The sequence below is a fragment of the Capsicum annuum genome, chromosome 5, assembly GCF_002878395.1.
Source record: "Capsicum annuum cultivar UCD-10X-F1 chromosome 5, UCD10Xv1.1, whole genome shotgun sequence".
NCBI classification, from domain to species: domain Eukaryota; kingdom Viridiplantae; phylum Streptophyta; class Magnoliopsida; order Solanales; family Solanaceae; genus Capsicum; species Capsicum annuum.
In genome coordinates this window covers 184,406,057-184,425,748 of record NC_061115.1, presented here as the reverse complement: position 1 = coordinate 184,425,748, position 19,692 = coordinate 184,406,057, and the positions used below count along the sequence as shown (strand labels likewise).

Sequence of the window (19,692 nt, the reverse complement as noted above, 5' to 3'; positions counted from 1 at the left end):
GTTCAGAGCAATTTCTTGTATATGTTGTTCTCTATTTTTGTTGTTATATGTATCTCTTGTTTTTTAAGTTTTCGTGAAATAGACATATTAGTAAACTTAAAGATATATATTGTGTACGAGTTTGTTTTGTATGTATCTCACAATGTTTTTTGTTTCGATTCAAATATTTATACAAAAGATACATATTCTATAAAATAACAGATACATTTTAAGTTTTTTGTATATCTGGTTTTGTGTTATTGTGCATTTATGTATCTCTTGTTATTTTGGATCTGAATAATTTCAGGCTTAGATACATATTTACACATACATGATAATTTTTTCAATATTTTGTATTTATTGTTATCTGTTTAACTCTTATTTTAAAGTTTTAGTAAAATCAGCATACTAAAGATACATGTTAGTAAGGTTAAAGATACATATAGTGTATGAGAGATATATTATATGTATCTCGCATTTTTTTAATTCAATTTTTTTTTTTTGAATTCAATTATTTAGCCCTCGTAGTTATATCATTAATCCAAATGCCGGAATAACGTAACAACACAAAAATATTCATTGCAATTACTTTAAACAAAATCAAGAAAAAACAATAAAAAGGTCGTAGGAATCGTTTATAACTGAAAACGAAATATGGAAGAAATTTTATTTAAAATGTGGAATAACAAATAAATTACCTATTTTCGTGAAATTTTATTTAGTTTTTACCATTATTAGTTAGGTTAATTGCTAAATTAAAGGAACTTTAATCGTTACAACCCTTAAATTACGCAAATTAGTTTAATTATTAAATGTATCTGTAGGATGTATCTCACGTTAGTTATATGTATCTTCAACGGCAATATGTTAAAAAATTAAGATGTATTTTATCGTACAGAAAAAATTAACGAGAGATACATATATGTACTATCATCCACATTATGTATATTTAACACTACTAATATATATCTTTGGTATGTTTATATCACTAAAATTAAAACATCAAGAGATACCCATATATAAATAACCCGAACCAAAGATAGAAGATGAAGAAAAAATGTATCTAATTAGACCAAATATGTATCTCGGCCTACTAAAAATAACAAAAACAGAATTACGTAAAACAACAATCAATTTTACGTTAAATGCATAATTGAATATCAAAAGACAAATAACTACTTTTGAAATGTTAAACAAGATACAAATCTTTTTTTTGTATCTTTTCTCATAGAAATTGAAAGAATGTTCAATGGCATACCAGGTCATAACTGAAATAAGAGTACACTTGTTCATCGCTAACAACGATTTCATCGCTCTTATAACCCCCGTACTTTATATCGTTAATCCAAAAAGGTCGTAGGAATCGTTTATAACTGAAAATAAAATATGAAAGAATTTTTGTTTAAAAATGTGAAATAACAAGAGATACATTTATATGCACCTAATTTATATACAAAAGTGTTTTGTTACATCAATATATATATATATATATGCAAGAGTGTTTTGGAGAATATGACTCCAAAGTTATTACTGCTAAGGATTCCTAATTTAAAATAATTGCACCACTCATTCAAGTAAAGTCCTAATAATAAACAACTATATACAAATAGACATTCACTCGAACACCTACGTTACATTATCCTTACATAAAGTATATCACCAATAAAGGCAGAAAAGAGTTATTTGGTTAGTGTCTTTATTGAGATTCTTGATGTCACTCATCTATTTGTTCATAAGTCGAAAATAACTAAAAATAGTACATGAAATTTAGCATCTGTTTGTATCTATTCAACATTCTTCTTTCTTTTTTTTTTAAACAAGAATAATATTAAGAAAAAATTACCTAAAAGAATCTGTACGATGTATCTCACGTTAGTTATATGTATTTTCAACGGTAATATGTTAAAAAATTAAGATGTATTTTATCGTACAGAAAAAATTAACGAGAGATAATATGTACAATCATGCACAATATGTATCTTTAATACTACTAATATGTATTTTTGGCATGCTGATATCACTAAAACTAAAACACCAAGAGATACATATATATACACAACCCGAACCAAAGATAGAAGATCAAGAAAAAATGTATCTAATTAGACCAAATATGTATCTCGGCCTACTAAAAATAACAAAAATAGAATTACGTAAAACAACAATCAATTTTACGTTAAATACATAATTGAATATCAAGAGACAAATAACTACTTTTGAAATGTTAAGCAAGATACAAATCTTTTTTTGTATCTTTTCGCATAGAAATTGAAAGAATGTTCAATGGCATACCGTGTCATAACTGAAATAAGAGTACACTTGTCCATCGCTAACAACGATTTCATCGCTCTTATAGCCCCCGTACTTTATATCGTTAATCCAAAAAGGTCGTAGGAATCGTTTATAACTGAAAACAAAATATGAAAGAATTTTTATTTAAAAATGTGAAATAACAAGAGATACATTTATATGCACTTAATTTACATACAAAAGTATTTTGTTACATCTATATATATATATATATATAAGAGTGTTTTGGAGAATAAGACTCCAAAGTTATTACTGCTAAGGACTCCTAATTTAAAATAATTGCACCACTCATTCAAGTAAAGTCCTAATAATAAACAACTGTATACAAATAGACATTCACTCGAACACCTACGTTACATTATCCTTACATAAAGTATAACACCAATAAAGGCAGAAAAGAGTTATTTGGTTAGTGTCTTTATTGAGATTCTTGATGTCACTCATCTATTTGTTCATAAGTCGAAAATAACTAAAAATAGTACATGAAATTTAGCATCTGTTTGTATCTATTCAACATTCTTCTTTCCCTTTTTTTTAAACGAGAATAATATTAAGAAAAATTACCTAAAAGAATCTGTACGATATATCTCACGTTAGTTATATGTATTTTCAATGGCAATATGTTCAAAAATTAAGATGTATTTTATCGTACAGAAAAAATTAACGAGAGATACATATATGTACAATCACGCACAATATGTATCTTTAATACTATTAATATGTATTTTTGGCATGCTGATATCACTAAAATTAAAACACCAAGAGAGACACATATACACACAACCCGAACCAGAGATACAAGATGAAAGAAAATGTATCTAGTTAGACCAAATATGTATCTCAACCTACTAAAAAAACAAAAAAACAGAACTACGTAAAACAACAATCAATTTTACGTTAAATGCATAATTGAATAAACAAAAGACAAATAACTACTTTTGAAACTTTAAACTAGATACAAATTTCTTTTGTCAGATCAATTGCAAGGAATTCTCAATGACATACCATGCCATAACTGAAATAACAGTACACTTGTCCTTATAGATTTTTCCAAACTTAACTTCACAATTTTTTGCAACCTGTAATGGTCTTGTTTCCCTTCATATCGAACAACGGCAACGAAAGGGGTTTGAGTAATTATGGTATAATATCGTTAATTCAAACGTCGAAATAATGTATGAACACTGAAATATTCTTTGCAATTGATGAAAGAAAATCAACAAATAAAAAAAGAAGAGGTCCTATGAATTTTTTTTTGATAATTTTCATTGCAATTGGTGAAAGAAAATCAACAAATTAAAAAAAAAAAAAAAAAAAGAGGTCGTATGAATTTATTTTGATGGAACGTATGAACTTTTTGCAACCTGGAAACTGATTATAGAAAGGTTTTTATTTAAAATGGTGGAATAACAAACTTATTACCATATATCGTGGGATATTATTTAATTTTTACCATAATTAGTTAGGTTAATTGTTATATTAATGCTAGTTTAGCTGTTACATCCCTTAAAACATGCTAATTAGTTTAACTAATTCCTTAAAATATGCTAATTAGTTTAACTAATACATGTATGTGTAGGACGTATCTAACTTAACTTATACGTATCTTCAAAGGCTAAATATTAAGATTTAATGAAATTTTGAAAATAGTTGAAATTTTTAGTAAATACTAGTAAATATGTCGTTATATATGTAATTTTTATTAATTTTTTTTTTTATTTTTTTTTATCAAAGGAATTCAACTGAAACTCCTTCCCTCCGCCTAGCTCCTCCCTGTTCATCCCTTTCACTGACCTTTTGAGAGAAACAAACGTTCTATCAATCAGAGACACTAATGATTGAGCAATTTTGTTCTAGATCGATTAGAATCGACTACATAAATTCTCTGTAAAAATAATTTATTCAGAGCATTTACAAGTAGAACACACAAAATTTTACTATGTCCTAATAATAATAATAGGAATTAACTGAAAGAGGCAATCTAGTATATTTCTTGGAGAGTCTTGGTACATAGCTTAGTTAGTTGGCTACCTAAATTTTTTACTTTGTTGGTGAGAATTTGATTCCCCATCCTGTAATCTCTTCCCCATTTCCTCTTTCCTTACCCTTATTTAATGAAAATATAATTAAAAAAAAAGTATATTTATTTTTAAAAATAGAAAGATTAGACTCTAGTTTGTAATGGTGTAACATAGAAGCGACTAACTGTGATATGAAATACAAAGGTTGCTATATATTGCAATTAGATTACTGTGTATTCTTTACACAACCACTATAGATAATCAAGATTGCACTTTTTTTTACCAACAGGATGGATGATGAGAAATGTTACAATGTATATTGTTTGGATTTTTCAATAATGTCAATAAATGCATGTTATATCCTTCAAAAATAGTGCATTTTGAAGAATCCAACATGGGTTTAATAATTTTTTTAAGAGTCTAAGCAACATAGGTTACAATCTCTATCCAAACTCCACCTATGCCAAAGTTGTTGGGTTCAATTGGTGTGAATGAAAAATGGAGGGACATAATCTTAGAGGAAAACATATATTGTTTTGGAAAAGGAATGGCTGTTCAGATAGTTGCGTCTGTTCAGAAAAAGACACAATATTTCAAATGAACAGACATAACTCTTTCAAAGGATACACCTTTTCGGATGAACCATTGCCACCTTTCGGAAGGGGCACTTGATGGTTATATAAACCTGCATTTATCCATAGATTTAGTAATGAATTTTTTTTTTGAATATACAAATCCTTCTTGTCTTCAAAACATTCCGTGTGATCAATCAAATCGTTGAGTGAGTTCGAAGAGATTCCAATTGTTTGAGGTACCGTTACAGTTGGTTTGTTTGGCCATTTTATTTTGGGGGGGAGGGGAATTCCGCAACCTCGAGTACTTGAGGGGAATTATTTCCTTAAGGACACTCTGTGAATTTGAAGGACTTGGCCATTTCTGTTTCATCTTAATTTCTGAAAATAAAACACACTTCTTTGAAAGATTACCTTAATCTTGTGTTGAGGGTGTTGTTGTACTTCATAGTGTTCTTGTCTTAAACTTGAACTAGTTTGAAGTTATTCTGTCAAATTAAAGATTCTGTGTACTCAAAAACAGTGAAAACAACAATCTTAAGGAAATAAGTTTGAAAACAAAATATTTTTTTTTGTTTGTTTGGTGAAATTTTCTTTTCACTAAAGTTTTTTTTTTTTTTTTGGAATCTGTAATACTTGGTTTCTGGAGATTAAAGCTTTATGCTTTCTATGTATGAACTTAACTAGTGATTTGAAGAAATAAAATCTTCATCATAAGTTAAAGATCACTCGGTTGACAATTGGAAGTCATAAAAACTTCATCGTTAAACTAGAAACAAGGGGTGTTTAAAGTTGCAGCAATTTTATTAATAGTATTTTGATATACTAAAGTTATTGTCTTGTTGTGACAGGAAAATGACGACTGATAGTCAAATACATGATACTGGAACGACTATGGTGGCAACTAGTATTGCCACGACGAGTCGTACTAATACTCCACAAGCTATGGCAACAGAAAATATTCTTCTACCTCACAACTCTCTGTCTTCAAAGGCTCACATTTGAGGAAGATCCAGAGGTGCCCGAGAGAACCTCTAAACAAGAGTGCTTCGTGATTGTGGAGGCTTGGAAACACTCAGATTTTCTTTTCAGGAATTGCATCTTGAGTGGTCTCCAAGATGACTTTTACAATGTGTATAGTGGAACAAAGACTGCAAAAGAGTTATGGGGAGCGCTAGAACGGAAGTACAAGACAGAGGATGCCGGAACTAAAAAGCTCTTCATTGCAAAGTTCCTGGAGTACAAAATGATAGACAACAAGTCTATTGTTTTCCAAGTGCAGGAACTGTAAGTGATCATCCATGATATCCTTGCGGAAGGTATAATTTTAATATATAACTTTGTTGAATAGTTTAACCATGTTCTTAGTGTTCACATAACCTTTATTGTAGGTTTGAATGTGAATGAAGCGTTTCAAGTAGCAACAATAATAGGGAAGTTACCACCTATGTGGAAAGACTTCAAGAACTATTTGAAATACAAACGTAAGGAGATATCAGTCGAAGACCTGATTGTACGACTACGCATTGAAAAAGATAATAAGGCTGCAGAAAGAAGGTCAAGAGGCAATTCTACAATGAATGGAGCAAACATTGTAAAAGATGACCAAAACAACTCTAAAAAGAGAAAGAAAACAAGAAATAAAAGCAATCAACCCAAGAAGAAATTCAAGGAAAAGTGCTTCAACTGTGGAAATATTGGCCACAAGTCTACGAATTTTCATGCCCCGAAGAAAAAAATAAAAAGGACCAAGCAAATTTGACTGAGTCCAAAAAAGAAACGGATGATCTATATGCTATGCTTTCCAAATTCAACTTGGTGGGAAATCCTCGTGAATGGTGGATGGATTCTGATGCCACCCGCCATGTTTGTACTAATAAGGAGTTGTTTTTGACATTCGCTCCAGCTCAAGTAGAAGAAAAGATCTACATGGCAAACTCCGCTACTGCAAAGGTAGAAGGAACAGGAAAACTGTGCTTGAAGATGACTTCAGACAAAGTGTTGACACTCAATAATGTCCTATACGTACCGGAGTTAAGAAAGAACTTGATTTCTGTATCACTTCTAGATAAAAACAAATTCAAATGTGTAACTGTTTCCGAAAAAATTATAATTAGGAAAAGGGAAGTATATGTAGGAAAAGGCTATCTCACTGAGGGCCTATATAAGATGAATGTAATGACTATTGAAATCAATAAAAGTTCTAATTCTTCTTACTTCCTTGAGTCTTATGATTTGTGGCATGAACGATTAGGCCATATTAATTACAAAACATTGCGAAAACTGATTAACTTAGAAGTTTTGCCAAACTTTGAGTGTAATAAATCAAAATGTCAAACGTGTGTGGAATCAAAGTATGCTAAGCATCCGTATAAGTCTGTTGAAAGGAATTTCAATCCCTTACACTTAATCCACACTGACATCTGTGATATGAAGTCAACACCATCTCATGGTGGAAAAAAGTATTTTATAACTTTTATTGATGATTGCATTAGATACTGTTATGTCTATTTGCTAAATAGTAAGGATGAAGTAATAGATGCGTTTAGGTAATATAAAACTGAAGTTGAAAATCAGTTAGAGAAAAAGATAAAAACGATAAGAAGTAATCGAGGCGAGAATATGAATCTCCCTTCGCTGAAATATGTGTAGAGAATGGAATTATCCATCAAACTACAGCTCCGTATTTACCTCAATCTAATGGAATTGTGGAAAGAAAAAATTGAACTTTAAAGAAAATAATGAATGTCTTACTTATAAGTTCAGGTTTACCACAAAACTTATGGAGGGAGGCTATCCTTATAGCCAACCAAAAACTCAATAGAGTGCCCCATAATAAGATACAATCAATTCTATATGAAAAATGGAAAGAAAGAAAACCCAACTTGAAATATTTCAAAGTGTGGGAGTGTCTAGCGAAGGTCCAAGTTCCTATGCCTAAAAGAGTAAGGATAGGACCTAAGACGGTAGACTGTGTGTTTATAGGATATGCTAAAAGTAGTAAAGCATGTCGGTTTTTGGTTCATAAATTCGAACATCCGAATATTAATGAAAATACAGTAATTGAATCAGATAATGCTGAATTCTTTTAACACATTTATCCATATCAAACTAGAATGAACAGTCTAGTGGATGGTCTAAACGACCTTGAGATGAACCAAGTGAGGATGTACATAATGATGCGAATCCAAGGCGTAGTACATATCAAAGAACGTCAACTTCGTTTGGATTAGACTTTATAACATTTCTCTTAGAAAATGAGTCTCAAACATTTAAGGAAGTGATGACGTCTTCAGACTCATTCTTTTAGAAAGAGGCTGTCAATAGTGAGATTGATTCAATCTTAAGCAACCATACGTGGGAGTTGGTTGATCTTCCTCTAGGAAATAAACCTTTAGGTTCTAAATGGATTTTCAAAAGAAAAATGAAAATTGATGGTACTATTGACAAATACAAGGCAAGACTTGTTGTAAAAGGCTTTAAACAAAAGGAAGGCCTTGATTACTTTGATACATACTCGCCAGTAATGAGGATAACGTCAATTTGGATATTAATTGCCTTGGCGGAAGTATATGGTCTTGAAATACATCAAATGGATGTGAAAACAACATTTCTAAATGAAGAATTGGAGGAAGAAATTTACATGGAACAACCTAAGAGTTTTGTGGTTCCAGGAAAAGAAATAAGGTGTGTAAACTTGTTAAGTTACTTTATGGACTAAAACAAGCACCTAAACAATGGCATGCGAAGTTTGACCAAACTATGTTGGCAAACGGGTTCAAGATAAATGAATGTGATAAATGTGTTTACATTAAAGACACTCCAAATTACCAAGTCATTGTTTGTCTATATGTGGATGATATGTTGATCATAAATGCTATGAAATGAATGCGTGAGAGCAAGTTTGATATGAAAGACCTTGGTGTTGTGGATGTGATCTTAGGAATAAGAATCCATAGAACTCCACAAGGGTTGGCATTGTCACAGTCTCATTACATCAAAAAGGTACTTGACAAATTCAGGTATTTGGAGTACGCAAGAGTATTAGGATGTTTAATGTATATAATGAATTATGCACGACCATACATAGCATGCGCTATTAGTAAGTTGAGTCAGTACACGATTAATCCCAACAAAACTCATTGGATGGAAATGAAAATAATTTTAGGGTATCTTAAATACACTCAAGACTATGTTTTGCATTATAATAAATATCCAGCCGTACTTGAAGGATAAAGTGATCCAAATTGGATCAGTGGATCGAACGAAGTAAAATCCATGAGTGGATATGTATTTACTATCGGTGGAGGAGCGGTCTCTTAGAAATCATCTAAACAAATATATATTGCTTGCTCCACAATGGAATCTGAAGTTACCGCATTGGATAAAGCCGATGAAGAAGCAGAATAGCTCCAGAATTTCTTGGAAGATATTTCTTATTGTCCCAAACCAGTATATATACACCGCAATAGTCAAACGGCTATAGGTAGGGCAGGGAGCATGATGTACAACGATAAATCTCGCCACATTAGACGGAGACATAACATCGTTAGGGAACTTCTTTCTAATGGAATTATCACTGTTGACTATGTAAAGTCAAAGGATAATATGTCGGATCTACTTACTAAAGGTCTGTCTAGAGAAGGAGTTGGGAGGACATCCAAGAGAATGGGCTTAAGGCCTAGGACAAGTCAGCATAGTGGTAACTCTACCTAGAAGGCTGGAGATCCCAAGAGCTAAGTTCAAGGAGATCAAACAAAGTTACGTTTAACAGGTTCAATACTATCAAATACCCAACTCATTCTCATGATGTAGACAATGTTTAGTAAATAAGGATAAGACATAAGGATAAGACTTATGGTGTGAAGTCTTTTAATGATTATCTAAATTTGGCAGATTTGACCAAATAGTTTAATCTATAGGATTGAACGTTTAGAAATCACCTATGTAAGGGTAAAGTCGAAGCCGCTTCAAGGAGAATGTTAGTAAAGGCCTATTCTCTAAGCTCTCATGAGACCGGAACGTGTTGATGGCTAAAACAAACAAAACCATAAGAATTATAAACAGTAAAAGGCTGGTTGTGTGACATGTGTTGTCTAGGTGTACATTAAAGCTCGACGGTTCAAAGATATCAAATCTACCGATTGACCGAGTGCATCCGATACATGTTTACTACGGAAAGTTCAAAGGAAAAACCACTTATCCAGATGCAATCAGTCTTTGCTTGATGATCACATATTTGTCCGTACAGTTTTACAAAGAATAGTCATTCCCCGTTCATGTGAGGGATTGTTGGGTTCAATTGGTGTGAATGGAAAATGGAGGAACAACTTTTGAGGAAAAGATATATTGTTTTGGAAAAGGAGTGACTGTTCATATAGTTGTGTCTGTTCAGAAAACGACACAATGTTTCAAACGAACAGACATAACTCTTCCAAAGGATATACCTTTTCGGATGAACCATTGCCACCTTTCGGAAGGGGCACTTGATGGCTATATAAACTTGTATTTATCCACAGTTTAGTAATGAAAAAAATTTCTGAATATACAAACTTTTCTTGTTTTTAAAATATTCCGTGTGATCAATCAAATCGTTGAGTGAGTTTGAAAAGATTCCAATTGTTTGAGGTACCGCTACAGTTGGTTTGTTTGGCCATTTCGCAACCTCGGGTACGTTGGGGGAATTATTTCCTTAAGGACACTCTGTGAATTCGAAGGACTTGTCTATTTCTGTTTCATCTTAATTTCTAAAAAATAAAACACACTTCTTTGCAAGATTACCTTGATATTGTGTTGAGGGTGTTGTTGTACTTCATAGTGTTCTTGTCTTAAACTTGAACTAGTGTTGACGTTATTCTGTCAAATTACAGATTCTGTGTACCCGAAAATAGTGAAAACAACAAAACTAACATCCTATGTTTAGACAGAGTTGGTAATTTTATGAGTTCATGAGCCAGATACATAAGAACAAGTATAAATTTTGCACTTAAGATATGGATTGCCTTCTGCGGCCTGATTTAACTCTATGTTTGCGCTCCTGAGTTTCATCCTCGACCATTTTTCTAATGAAATGCGCGGACTTTTTTATCTTCCTCCATCCGGATGTCCACGAACTTCTATGCTTATTATTCGCCTTTTCATATTCTTGTTGCAGCTCAGAGTAGTCCCTTTGAAGCTCTGCCATTTGCATCTTAACATTTTCAAGTTCTTCTCTAAGGGACTTGACCTCGTTCTTTGTTGAGGACCAACAATTTTCCTTGTCCAAGTTATCATCACTCCCTGTAATATCTTTCCCTTGTACTGCAGCCCTCATCTTCACTTGCTCCGACAGCAAAACCTGCATTATTCTCATTGAAATTTAGAAGTATATCAGCATGTCTATGAGGTTTTAGGTACTCATATTTGTGCTTCTATTGCCTAATCTATGGCTAAATAGCTCGTAGCTAACCCAATTTTTTAATATTCTGTCCCTAATCTGTCACTCAATAGGGTTACTGTCGGATTTTGCTGTTTAGCTAATAAGGATTTTATCTGAAAACAAAAACTAATAAAACAGATAAGAAACATTCAGATCTTCAGTTGTAAGAGGTTTGTGACTTCTTTTTACATTTCTGGATTTGTTAAACTCTATTATTTCCATGATTTCTAGTGCATTTTTCAGAATTTGAATGAAGGCTAATCTGGCAACTCGCTTAATATGCTTTTCCTTTCTTTACATCAAATATATACTTTGATGCTAAGTTGAAAACTGAAGTGAAACTTCCTAAGTTGATATATAGTAAGAAATGTTCAAATGCATTCTGTACCTTAAGTTGATTCAGTTAAATGGTTAGCAGTTCTATTATGCTCGGACTCTCTAAAAATATTGCCTCACCTGTTTAAGATACTCCAAAAATGCACTAGTTTTGGAGGATCCAACACGCACCTGACAACATTTTTGAAGAGTCTGAGGATAGGTTAACACACATGAATCTCGTTATGAAGGTAGATTTTACCTGGATAACAATTCTCAAAGGCAACCTTTCATTTTGTGCAGCGTGCATACATCCATCAAGTGACAATTTTCCGCCATCCATAATCTTGCATAGCCTTCGTCGGTCATGTTCAGACAGTGAAGGATGAGTCTGTAGAAGATATTAAGCAGCATTGTACTTTATTTCGATTGAAGAAACCAAAACCAAGCGCTACATAGTTTGTTGCAGAAGCTAAAAGAATAACCTTAAGGTATGTATCAATGGCTCTGTAGAGTCCATCATGACACGTTCGGGCATGTCGGGGCAAGGATTCAGCTAAAACTTGGAACTTAGTTATAGATACATTGGGATCTCTCGCAATTTCCGCTAGGTAGCTGTCAACCAATTTACTGATGTTCAACGTTGTTGACTTCAGTTCTTGTTGCTGCAGTCTTTGCTGTTCATACATTAAGAAATAATCCAAAATCCTCTGCACCACATCTATATTGTGGATGGTCTGTTCTTCATTTGAACTGTATTTAATGGAACTGGTTAAGAGCAGTGTTATCAAAGGCGAAAGCTGCAAAATTTTAATTGCGAATATAATGTGGACTTTAATGGAGAAAAAAAATACAAATATGTACGTGTAGTCCAAGATTAATAATTGTAGGCATGAAAAGCAAATAAATGGACAAAGGTATTGAAAAAAAAAGAACTATGATAAAGTAAGTATCAAAGTTAATATCCAAAAACACACCTAAAGTATCCCGAATTTTTGAGTTTCATACCTGAACTATTAGGTGTGCGAGTTTCCTACCTGAATCATCACAACCTACTTATCAAAATGCACATCAACTATCAATTGTTCACTTTTCCTACTTGAATGATGGTGATATTTCAGGTAGGAAATGTGAAATCAATAGTTAAGGTGTAATGTTTGGTGATAATTTAGGTATGAAACTCAAAAATGGGTATACTTTAGGTATGTCTCTGACCCTTCACTTATCTGGTGTCTGACAACCTTGAAGTGCCCTCTAAGCGACGCAAAGGGCTCAACATGTTTTGCGCCTCATTTCAGGGCTTAAAGCACGCAGTGTTTGTATTTTTGAAGAAAATTGAAAGTTGAAACTTCAGAGTGATAGAAACTCACTTTAGTGTTTGTTCACCAACTGCATATGTAGGTATCAAGAGGTCATTGGTGCTGGCGTTTTCGAGCACCATTGCAATTCTTTTCTCGAGCTCGAAAATCAGTGCTGGTGATGCAGCATAGAAAATTGACAGCTTCAACAACTTTAAAAGGAACTTACAAGAAACAGCTTCCTTCTGTGGAGGTAATATACTAATTAAGCTCTCTATAATTGTTCTCTGTTCCTTGTTCTGACCATTGCTCATTTCCCTATTCCTCCCACTTGTGATGCTCCATTGCGAATCGTTCCTTCTATTAGTACCATATTTGATATCCGTTCCTCTCGCCTCGTTATTCATGCTTGGCAACCACTTGTCACCATAGTTCATGATACACGAACCGATGATCTCAGGTTTGATCCCTTTTACCCTCACTGCTGTTATGATTCTCAAGAAGAAATCAATACGGAGAGTGGCAACATCATCGAACCACCACTTTTCTTCGTTGGTTATAATATCCCCTGTCAATGAATTTTCTCTAAAGATCTTCCAGGCAATTGAGTCACAACACCTTCTCACAATCTGTAAATTTTCAGCCCACGGAGAGAGCGTTTCACATGATTTGATTACTGTGATTGTGTCATTCCACGATGTAAGGGCTACAAATGTGAAGAAAGCTTCCGTTTTCGAGATCAAATTTCCTTCTTCCATTGCTTCTGTCATTTCTAGGAATTCTGATCCACATCTCAATGCTGCTACATTTGTTGGATTTAGGCTTATTGGCAAGCCATAACAAAATTTTAGAATTGTCTCAAAAGTTTCTGATCCACCTGAAAACTTTTCAAGCTTGAGGTCATAGCCTAGATGTGAATTTTGAGGCTCGTGAAGTTCAATTTGATTTAGGTAGCCACACCTTGCAACTAGTGGATACTGTTTCAAGATTACACAAACTTAGAATTAACATCTCAGCAATTATTGAATTCACAATATTGACATTATGTAGTATTCACTTTGTTTCAATCTAAGTGTCTTCGTTTGACTAGGCACAGATTAAGAAAAATATGAAAAATCTTTATTAATCTTGTGGTTTTAAACATGTCCGCTAGGTTGTTGGAATTAGAGACATTCTTTTTTAAACAAGCTAAAAAAGAAAGTCAATTAAATCGAAATGGAGAGAGAAACTAACATCACGATATCATACTAAAACCCTTAAAAATCCCTTTGTGTAATTATTGACTGAATTTTAACTTATATAAACATGTAACTTATCATATTTTCCAGGTGGTAATTCAACTTATTATAACGGTTACCAGTCATTTTCTTTTATGGGACATGATAAATAAGTAGTTTTTTTCGTTTCTCAATACCTACAAACTTGTACTACAAAACTGCAATTAAATCTATTACTCTAACAACAATTATACAATATTAATAACTTCATTTTCAAAATTTGTATTTCGATTAATCAACTGTAACAAAGAATTAATTTACTGCATTAAGTTTCTTAGTTCATTGCTTTAGTTAGTAACTATACTAAGAGGGCATAAGAAGAAGCAAAATGAAGGAAACTGTATTTTCTTGCATAGAACTTTTGATAAATAACTCTTGAATGTTAGTTTGTGTAGAATCACTACTAAAAATGTGAGTTTTCGATGAATCCATCAGAAAATGGCTCTTTGGATATTTTTTGATAGACTTTCCATCAAAAATCTCATATTTTTGACGGTCTTTTGACATGAATGCTTGTCAGAAATTCACGTTTTTTAAGTAGTGAAATGTCCTAGTGTCCTTTACTTACCTTGTGAACATAGAAGGTGATGTCTTCAACTCTAATTGATAAATCACTTGGAAGCTGAGAAGTGGCAAACCTGCATATATAACACAAGAAGCTCATAGTTCAACAAGTTTTTAAAGGTATGAGGAAACAACTGAATCAAATTTAAACCACTATGTGATTTTTCCTCATCTACCTATGCTTCAGCCTGTAAAATATCTCGTACCTATACTGATGAGAAATAGCGTGTATCTGGTGAAAATCGTGGTGATCAGTGTAAGCTGAACTGGACGTCATCGTTGGAAGTGAGTGAGTATGTTGTTCGGACACTTTAAATGTCTTATCCTCCAAAAAGTAGTATTTTCCTTTTTGAAGATCCGACACGGGGTTGACAACATTTTTTAAGAGTCCAAGCGACATATTAACAGATCAAGAATTACCTCATACCTTATACTGGTGAAATATGACATGTATCCAACGAAAGTCAAGGTGCGCGTCTAAGCTGACCCAAACATCACCGTTGAAACCTATGTTATATTGTCAAGTACGTGTCAACTCCTCCAAAAATAGTTCCTTTCTTAAAGATCCGACAACATTTTTGGAGGATCCGAGCAACATATTAATAGATCAAGATTTACCTCATACCTAAACTGGTGAAAGATGGCACATGTATCCAAGAAAGTCAAGATGGTTGCCTAAGCTGACCTAGACATCACCGTTGAAACCTATGTTGCTCGTACTCTTCAAAAATATCAAGTACACGTCAAATTCTCTAAAAGTAACACATTTTTTAAGGATTCGACATGTATAAGAAAATATTTTTGAAGATTTCGGCAAACATAATTTGAAACAAAAGAAACTTGAAATTGCGAGTGATGTTAAGAGTTATTACCATGACTTTTCTTTCTTTACAAAGCCATCAGCAGCTGCATTGAGCATAGTTGGGACAACTATACTTTGATCATTAACTTGGTTACTTTCATCAGACTCATCATCTATAGTATCCTCCTGGCCATCAAGAATTAACTTCTGCATTGTGAGTTGATCCGTTTACTCTGTACTAAGTCATGAAAGAAAATCCATGACAATATGTAAGAGGCTAAGGTTTCTGCCGGTTCGACTGAATCTATTACTTTCTGCTAACTTTTTATAGATATATAAATAGTACTAGCAAAATCAGAATTTTCACTAACGAAATTTAAATATATAAAAAAATAAACACATGAAGAAGCTAAAATAACGAATTAACATTCATTATATATTCATAAAGAATAATTAACATTGTATATATTATGTGATTTTTTTACAAAGAAGGTCAAGATGAACCCTTGTAATCCCTAGATCCATCCATAATCGTAAATGAATTTGACGTGTGTGCACTTAATAAGGTGACACTTAATTAAGGCCCGTTTGGACAAGGAAACTTTTTCCCAAAATATTTTTAAAATATTATTTGGTCTTATGTTGGAATGATTAGTTTTCGAAGAATATGAGTTTTTAAAATTTTAAAAAACAGCGAATTCTTTTTTCTCCCAAGACAAAAATTGACTTTCTTGCTAGTAAATCCATGTCTAAACACAACTTCAACCTTCAAATACCATTTTTCAACTTCAACTTCAATCTTTTTCGAGATAACCAATTTATATATCCGAAAGCTTATTTATTCTGAACTCGACTTTTGATTTTGAATTCAGCTCTACTAGGAGTAAGTCCTTTAAGTGGGCCGGGTTCGGCCCACTTAAAAGATCCGATCCGATAAGTCCTAGGGCTTTAGGAATTCGAATTTCGGGTCGGTTATTTTTTTAATTTGGGCCCGGTTAACCCGGTCCTGACCAAGACCGGTCCAGGACCGCCGGTTAACCCCCGGCCGGGAATTTTTTTTTTTTTTTTTAAATTTAGGGTTTTGGGTCAAACTAGCCGTTGGCCCAACGGCTATATAGCCATTTTTGGGTCCAAACTGCTAGTTTGGGCCCATTTCTTTTTTTTAAAAAAAAAAATTACATTAAAAATTATTTTTTAACCCCCCAAAAAATTCTATAAATACCCTACACCTTCAAATCATTTTTCACACAATTTTTCACTCTCTCAAATCTCATTCTCTCTCAAATCTCATTCCCTCTCAAATCTCAATTCTCAATTCTCAAATATTCAATATATTTATTTTTTTAATTTTTCGTTTACAAAGTACGAGCGGAAGTTTCTAAAGTCTCAACCTTCGGATACTTCCAAAATTTTGATATTGTCGTTCCATCTCTTACGTTTAATTTTTATTTATTGTATTAATTGTTTAATATTTAATTTTATTATATTTGTGTATTTTGAATTTTTTTAGTTTAATTTAATTTATATTATAGATAAATTAAGAAACCTCGCTATTAAAAGTGTTAAAAATTTTATCCCGGAAGCGGTAGAGGTAGTTCAAGTAGTAGATATACCCATGTGTCTTCGCCTCCGGTACCGCTCGGTACACCTTTTGAGGAAGAAATAGGTGTAGGTGCTCACGATATGGATTATGTAGAAGCTCAGAAAAATTATGGTATAGAATAAGAAAATGAAGTAGATGCGGTTAATTTAGACGAAGATAATGAAAATATTTGTGAGACACCCGCAGTAGAAAATGCTAATATTAGATCTGAATCGGTTAATCTCCCTCCCCGTCCTCCCCGTGCCCCAAGACCTCGTAAAACAACTATTGTTGCATGGCAATTTTTTGAATGTATATCAGATACTGAGGTGCAATGCAATAGTTGTCAACAAATATATAAGCATAAAAGTAGAGGCAAGCAAGGGGTAAGAGTATGTTAATGAGACATATAGGTGAAGCTCACGAAAGAGAGTTAAATATTGCACGAGGTAGTGGGGATGTTGGTGGGCCAACGCAAACTAGAATGGACCCAGCAACTGGTCATGTAACGAAGAAGTATAATAAATTGAGGGACCGAGAAGAAATAGCTAAAATGGTAGTTGTGGGTTGTTTGCCTTTTAGTTTTCCTTTTTCTGATGTCTTTATTCATTATATACAAGCAATTTATAATCCTACGTTTAATGGTATTCCTAGAAGTACTTGTCGGTTTGATATTTTTAGACTTCATGCACAATATTATTTTTATTTATCAACATTATTAAAAAATATCAATGTAGATTGTCCCTAACTTCTGATCTTGATTGTACTGTAAATAAAAATGATTATTTAACTGTTACTTGTTACTGGATGGATAGTAGTTTTGTGATGCAAAAACGTATTCTTACTTTTTTATATGATGAAGATCGTAAACATACTGGACATTTTATTATTGATTCTATTGTTAAAGTTGCCGGATATTATGGTATCGAAAATAAAATTTTATGTATTGCTTTTGTAATGCTTCTAACAACAAGACTGCTATAAAAAAATTAAAATTTACGCTACCTCCGTCATTGCCTGAAATTTTTCATATTAAGTGTGCATGTCATATATATAATTTAATTGTAAAAGATGGTCTTGAGTTTTTTGAGCTTTATATTGAAAAAATCTGTCTTGCTGTTGGTTTTATTCAAGGAAATAATAGTAGATCGAGAATTAGAGAATTTAAAGTTAAATGTCAAGTAAATGGACTTACACCGATATTGATGCCTAAGGAAATTGATATTAGATGGAATTCTACGTATGAGTTTTTAAAAACTTGTTATAAATATATAATTCCTATTACACTAGCTTTTAACCAACATTGCGGTTCATTTGCTGATTCTGCTGATTGCATGCTACATGATTCTAATTGGGTTGTAATTAATGATCTTGTTAAGTTTTTAGAAAAAATTTATGTAGCTACGGTTGAATTTTTCGGTGCTTATTATCCTACTGTTTGTAATATTTTGGCATATATAGCTGATATTTCTGGTTTCCTCAAAGAATATAAAAATAAAGAAGGTTATAAAGAAGCTGTTGGTGCCATGTTTACAAAATTTAAAAAATATTTTTTCCGATTCCCCCTATTTACTTGGTTGGTGTTATGCTAAATCCGTGCATGAAATATAATAATATGTGTCACTTTAGTACTATTATTTATACTAACTTGGAAATAAATATTAACAATGATTCTGAACAAGTACAACCTGATTTGTGAATGGCTATGAGTGATGCAAATGAATATATAAAAAAATTATATAACCTCTATGCTGATTTATTTGATTTAGCCGTACCTACAAATATCACTCCAACTGTCGCTCCTCATCCTCCCGAGGAGCCATCATCTTCTAAAAGGCCGGCACATAGTGGTTTTCTTGATTCCTTTTATGATTTAACTTGTTGGAACAGTGTTGATGAGAGAGCTTACACATCAACTTATCGGGAAGAGCTGAAATATTATCTCCGATCGCCGCCAGAGAATCGCAAACGACGGATCAACACGTTAGATTGGTGGAGGAGTAATGAAACACAATATCTTGTACTTTCAAGATTAGCTAGAGATATCTTAAATGTTCCAATATCAACCGTTGCATCAGAGATCGCCTTTAGTCAGGGACTACAACAGCTTGGAGACAACCGACACTCATTGGGAAGCAATGCAATGAATGTTCTAGTTTGCCCTAAAGATTGGATTAGAGCGGAAAGAAGAAATTAGGAATGGAACCAGAGCCGAGCAACGAGTTGAAACTTGAAGAAATTATGTCTTCACGGGAGAACTCAGCAGAATCAAGTCCAATGCATGGTTTTACCCCCGTTGACTTCGACTATCCTATGCAAGTTTCTGTTAATATTAACATGAATGAATTGAAAAAAATGATGCATAATTTGTAGATTTTTCATTCATGTAAATTATAAATTTTGGATTATTTTGCAATCAATAAAATTTCCCAAATTCATTCACTTCTTAGTCCTTACTTTTTATATTTTTTCATTTAATGATTTAAAATTTTAAATTGAATTTCTAGTTTTCTACTTTAAATTTAAAACTTACTTCTAATATATTATTAATTTACTA

The 19,692-nt window shown here is 32.7% G+C and overlaps 1 protein-coding gene across 4 annotated transcripts; it reads right to left on the bottom strand.

Annotated features, from left to right (window-relative positions):
- Window positions 1-10,667: 10,667 nt before the first annotated feature.
- LOC107870986 (BTB/POZ domain-containing protein DOT3) lies at window positions 10,668-16,359 on the bottom strand. Of its 4 annotated transcripts, XM_047413294.1 has the most exons (8): window positions 15,624-15,756; window positions 15,377-15,472; window positions 15,179-15,258; window positions 14,756-14,825; window positions 12,983-13,887; window positions 12,098-12,365; window positions 11,875-12,003; window positions 10,668-11,216 (listed from the first exon to the last, which is right to left on the bottom strand). In XM_047413294.1, exons 3-8 carry the CDS (start codon window positions 15,199-15,201, stop codon window positions 10,866-10,868), a joined length of 1,746 nt encoding a protein of 581 aa, XP_047269250.1. In that variant the 5' UTR covers window positions 15,202-15,258; window positions 15,377-15,472; window positions 15,624-15,756; the 3' UTR covers window positions 10,668-10,865. The 4 variants fall into 4 exon arrangements, with proteins under 4 accessions (XP_047269250.1, XP_016573213.2, XP_016573212.2 ...); XM_016717727.2 differs by having other exon boundaries at window positions 15,179-15,472; XM_016717726.2 differs by lacking the exons at window positions 15,179-15,258; window positions 15,377-15,472 and having other exon boundaries at window positions 15,624-16,359.
- Between the last annotated feature and the right edge of the window lie 3,333 nt (window positions 16,360-19,692).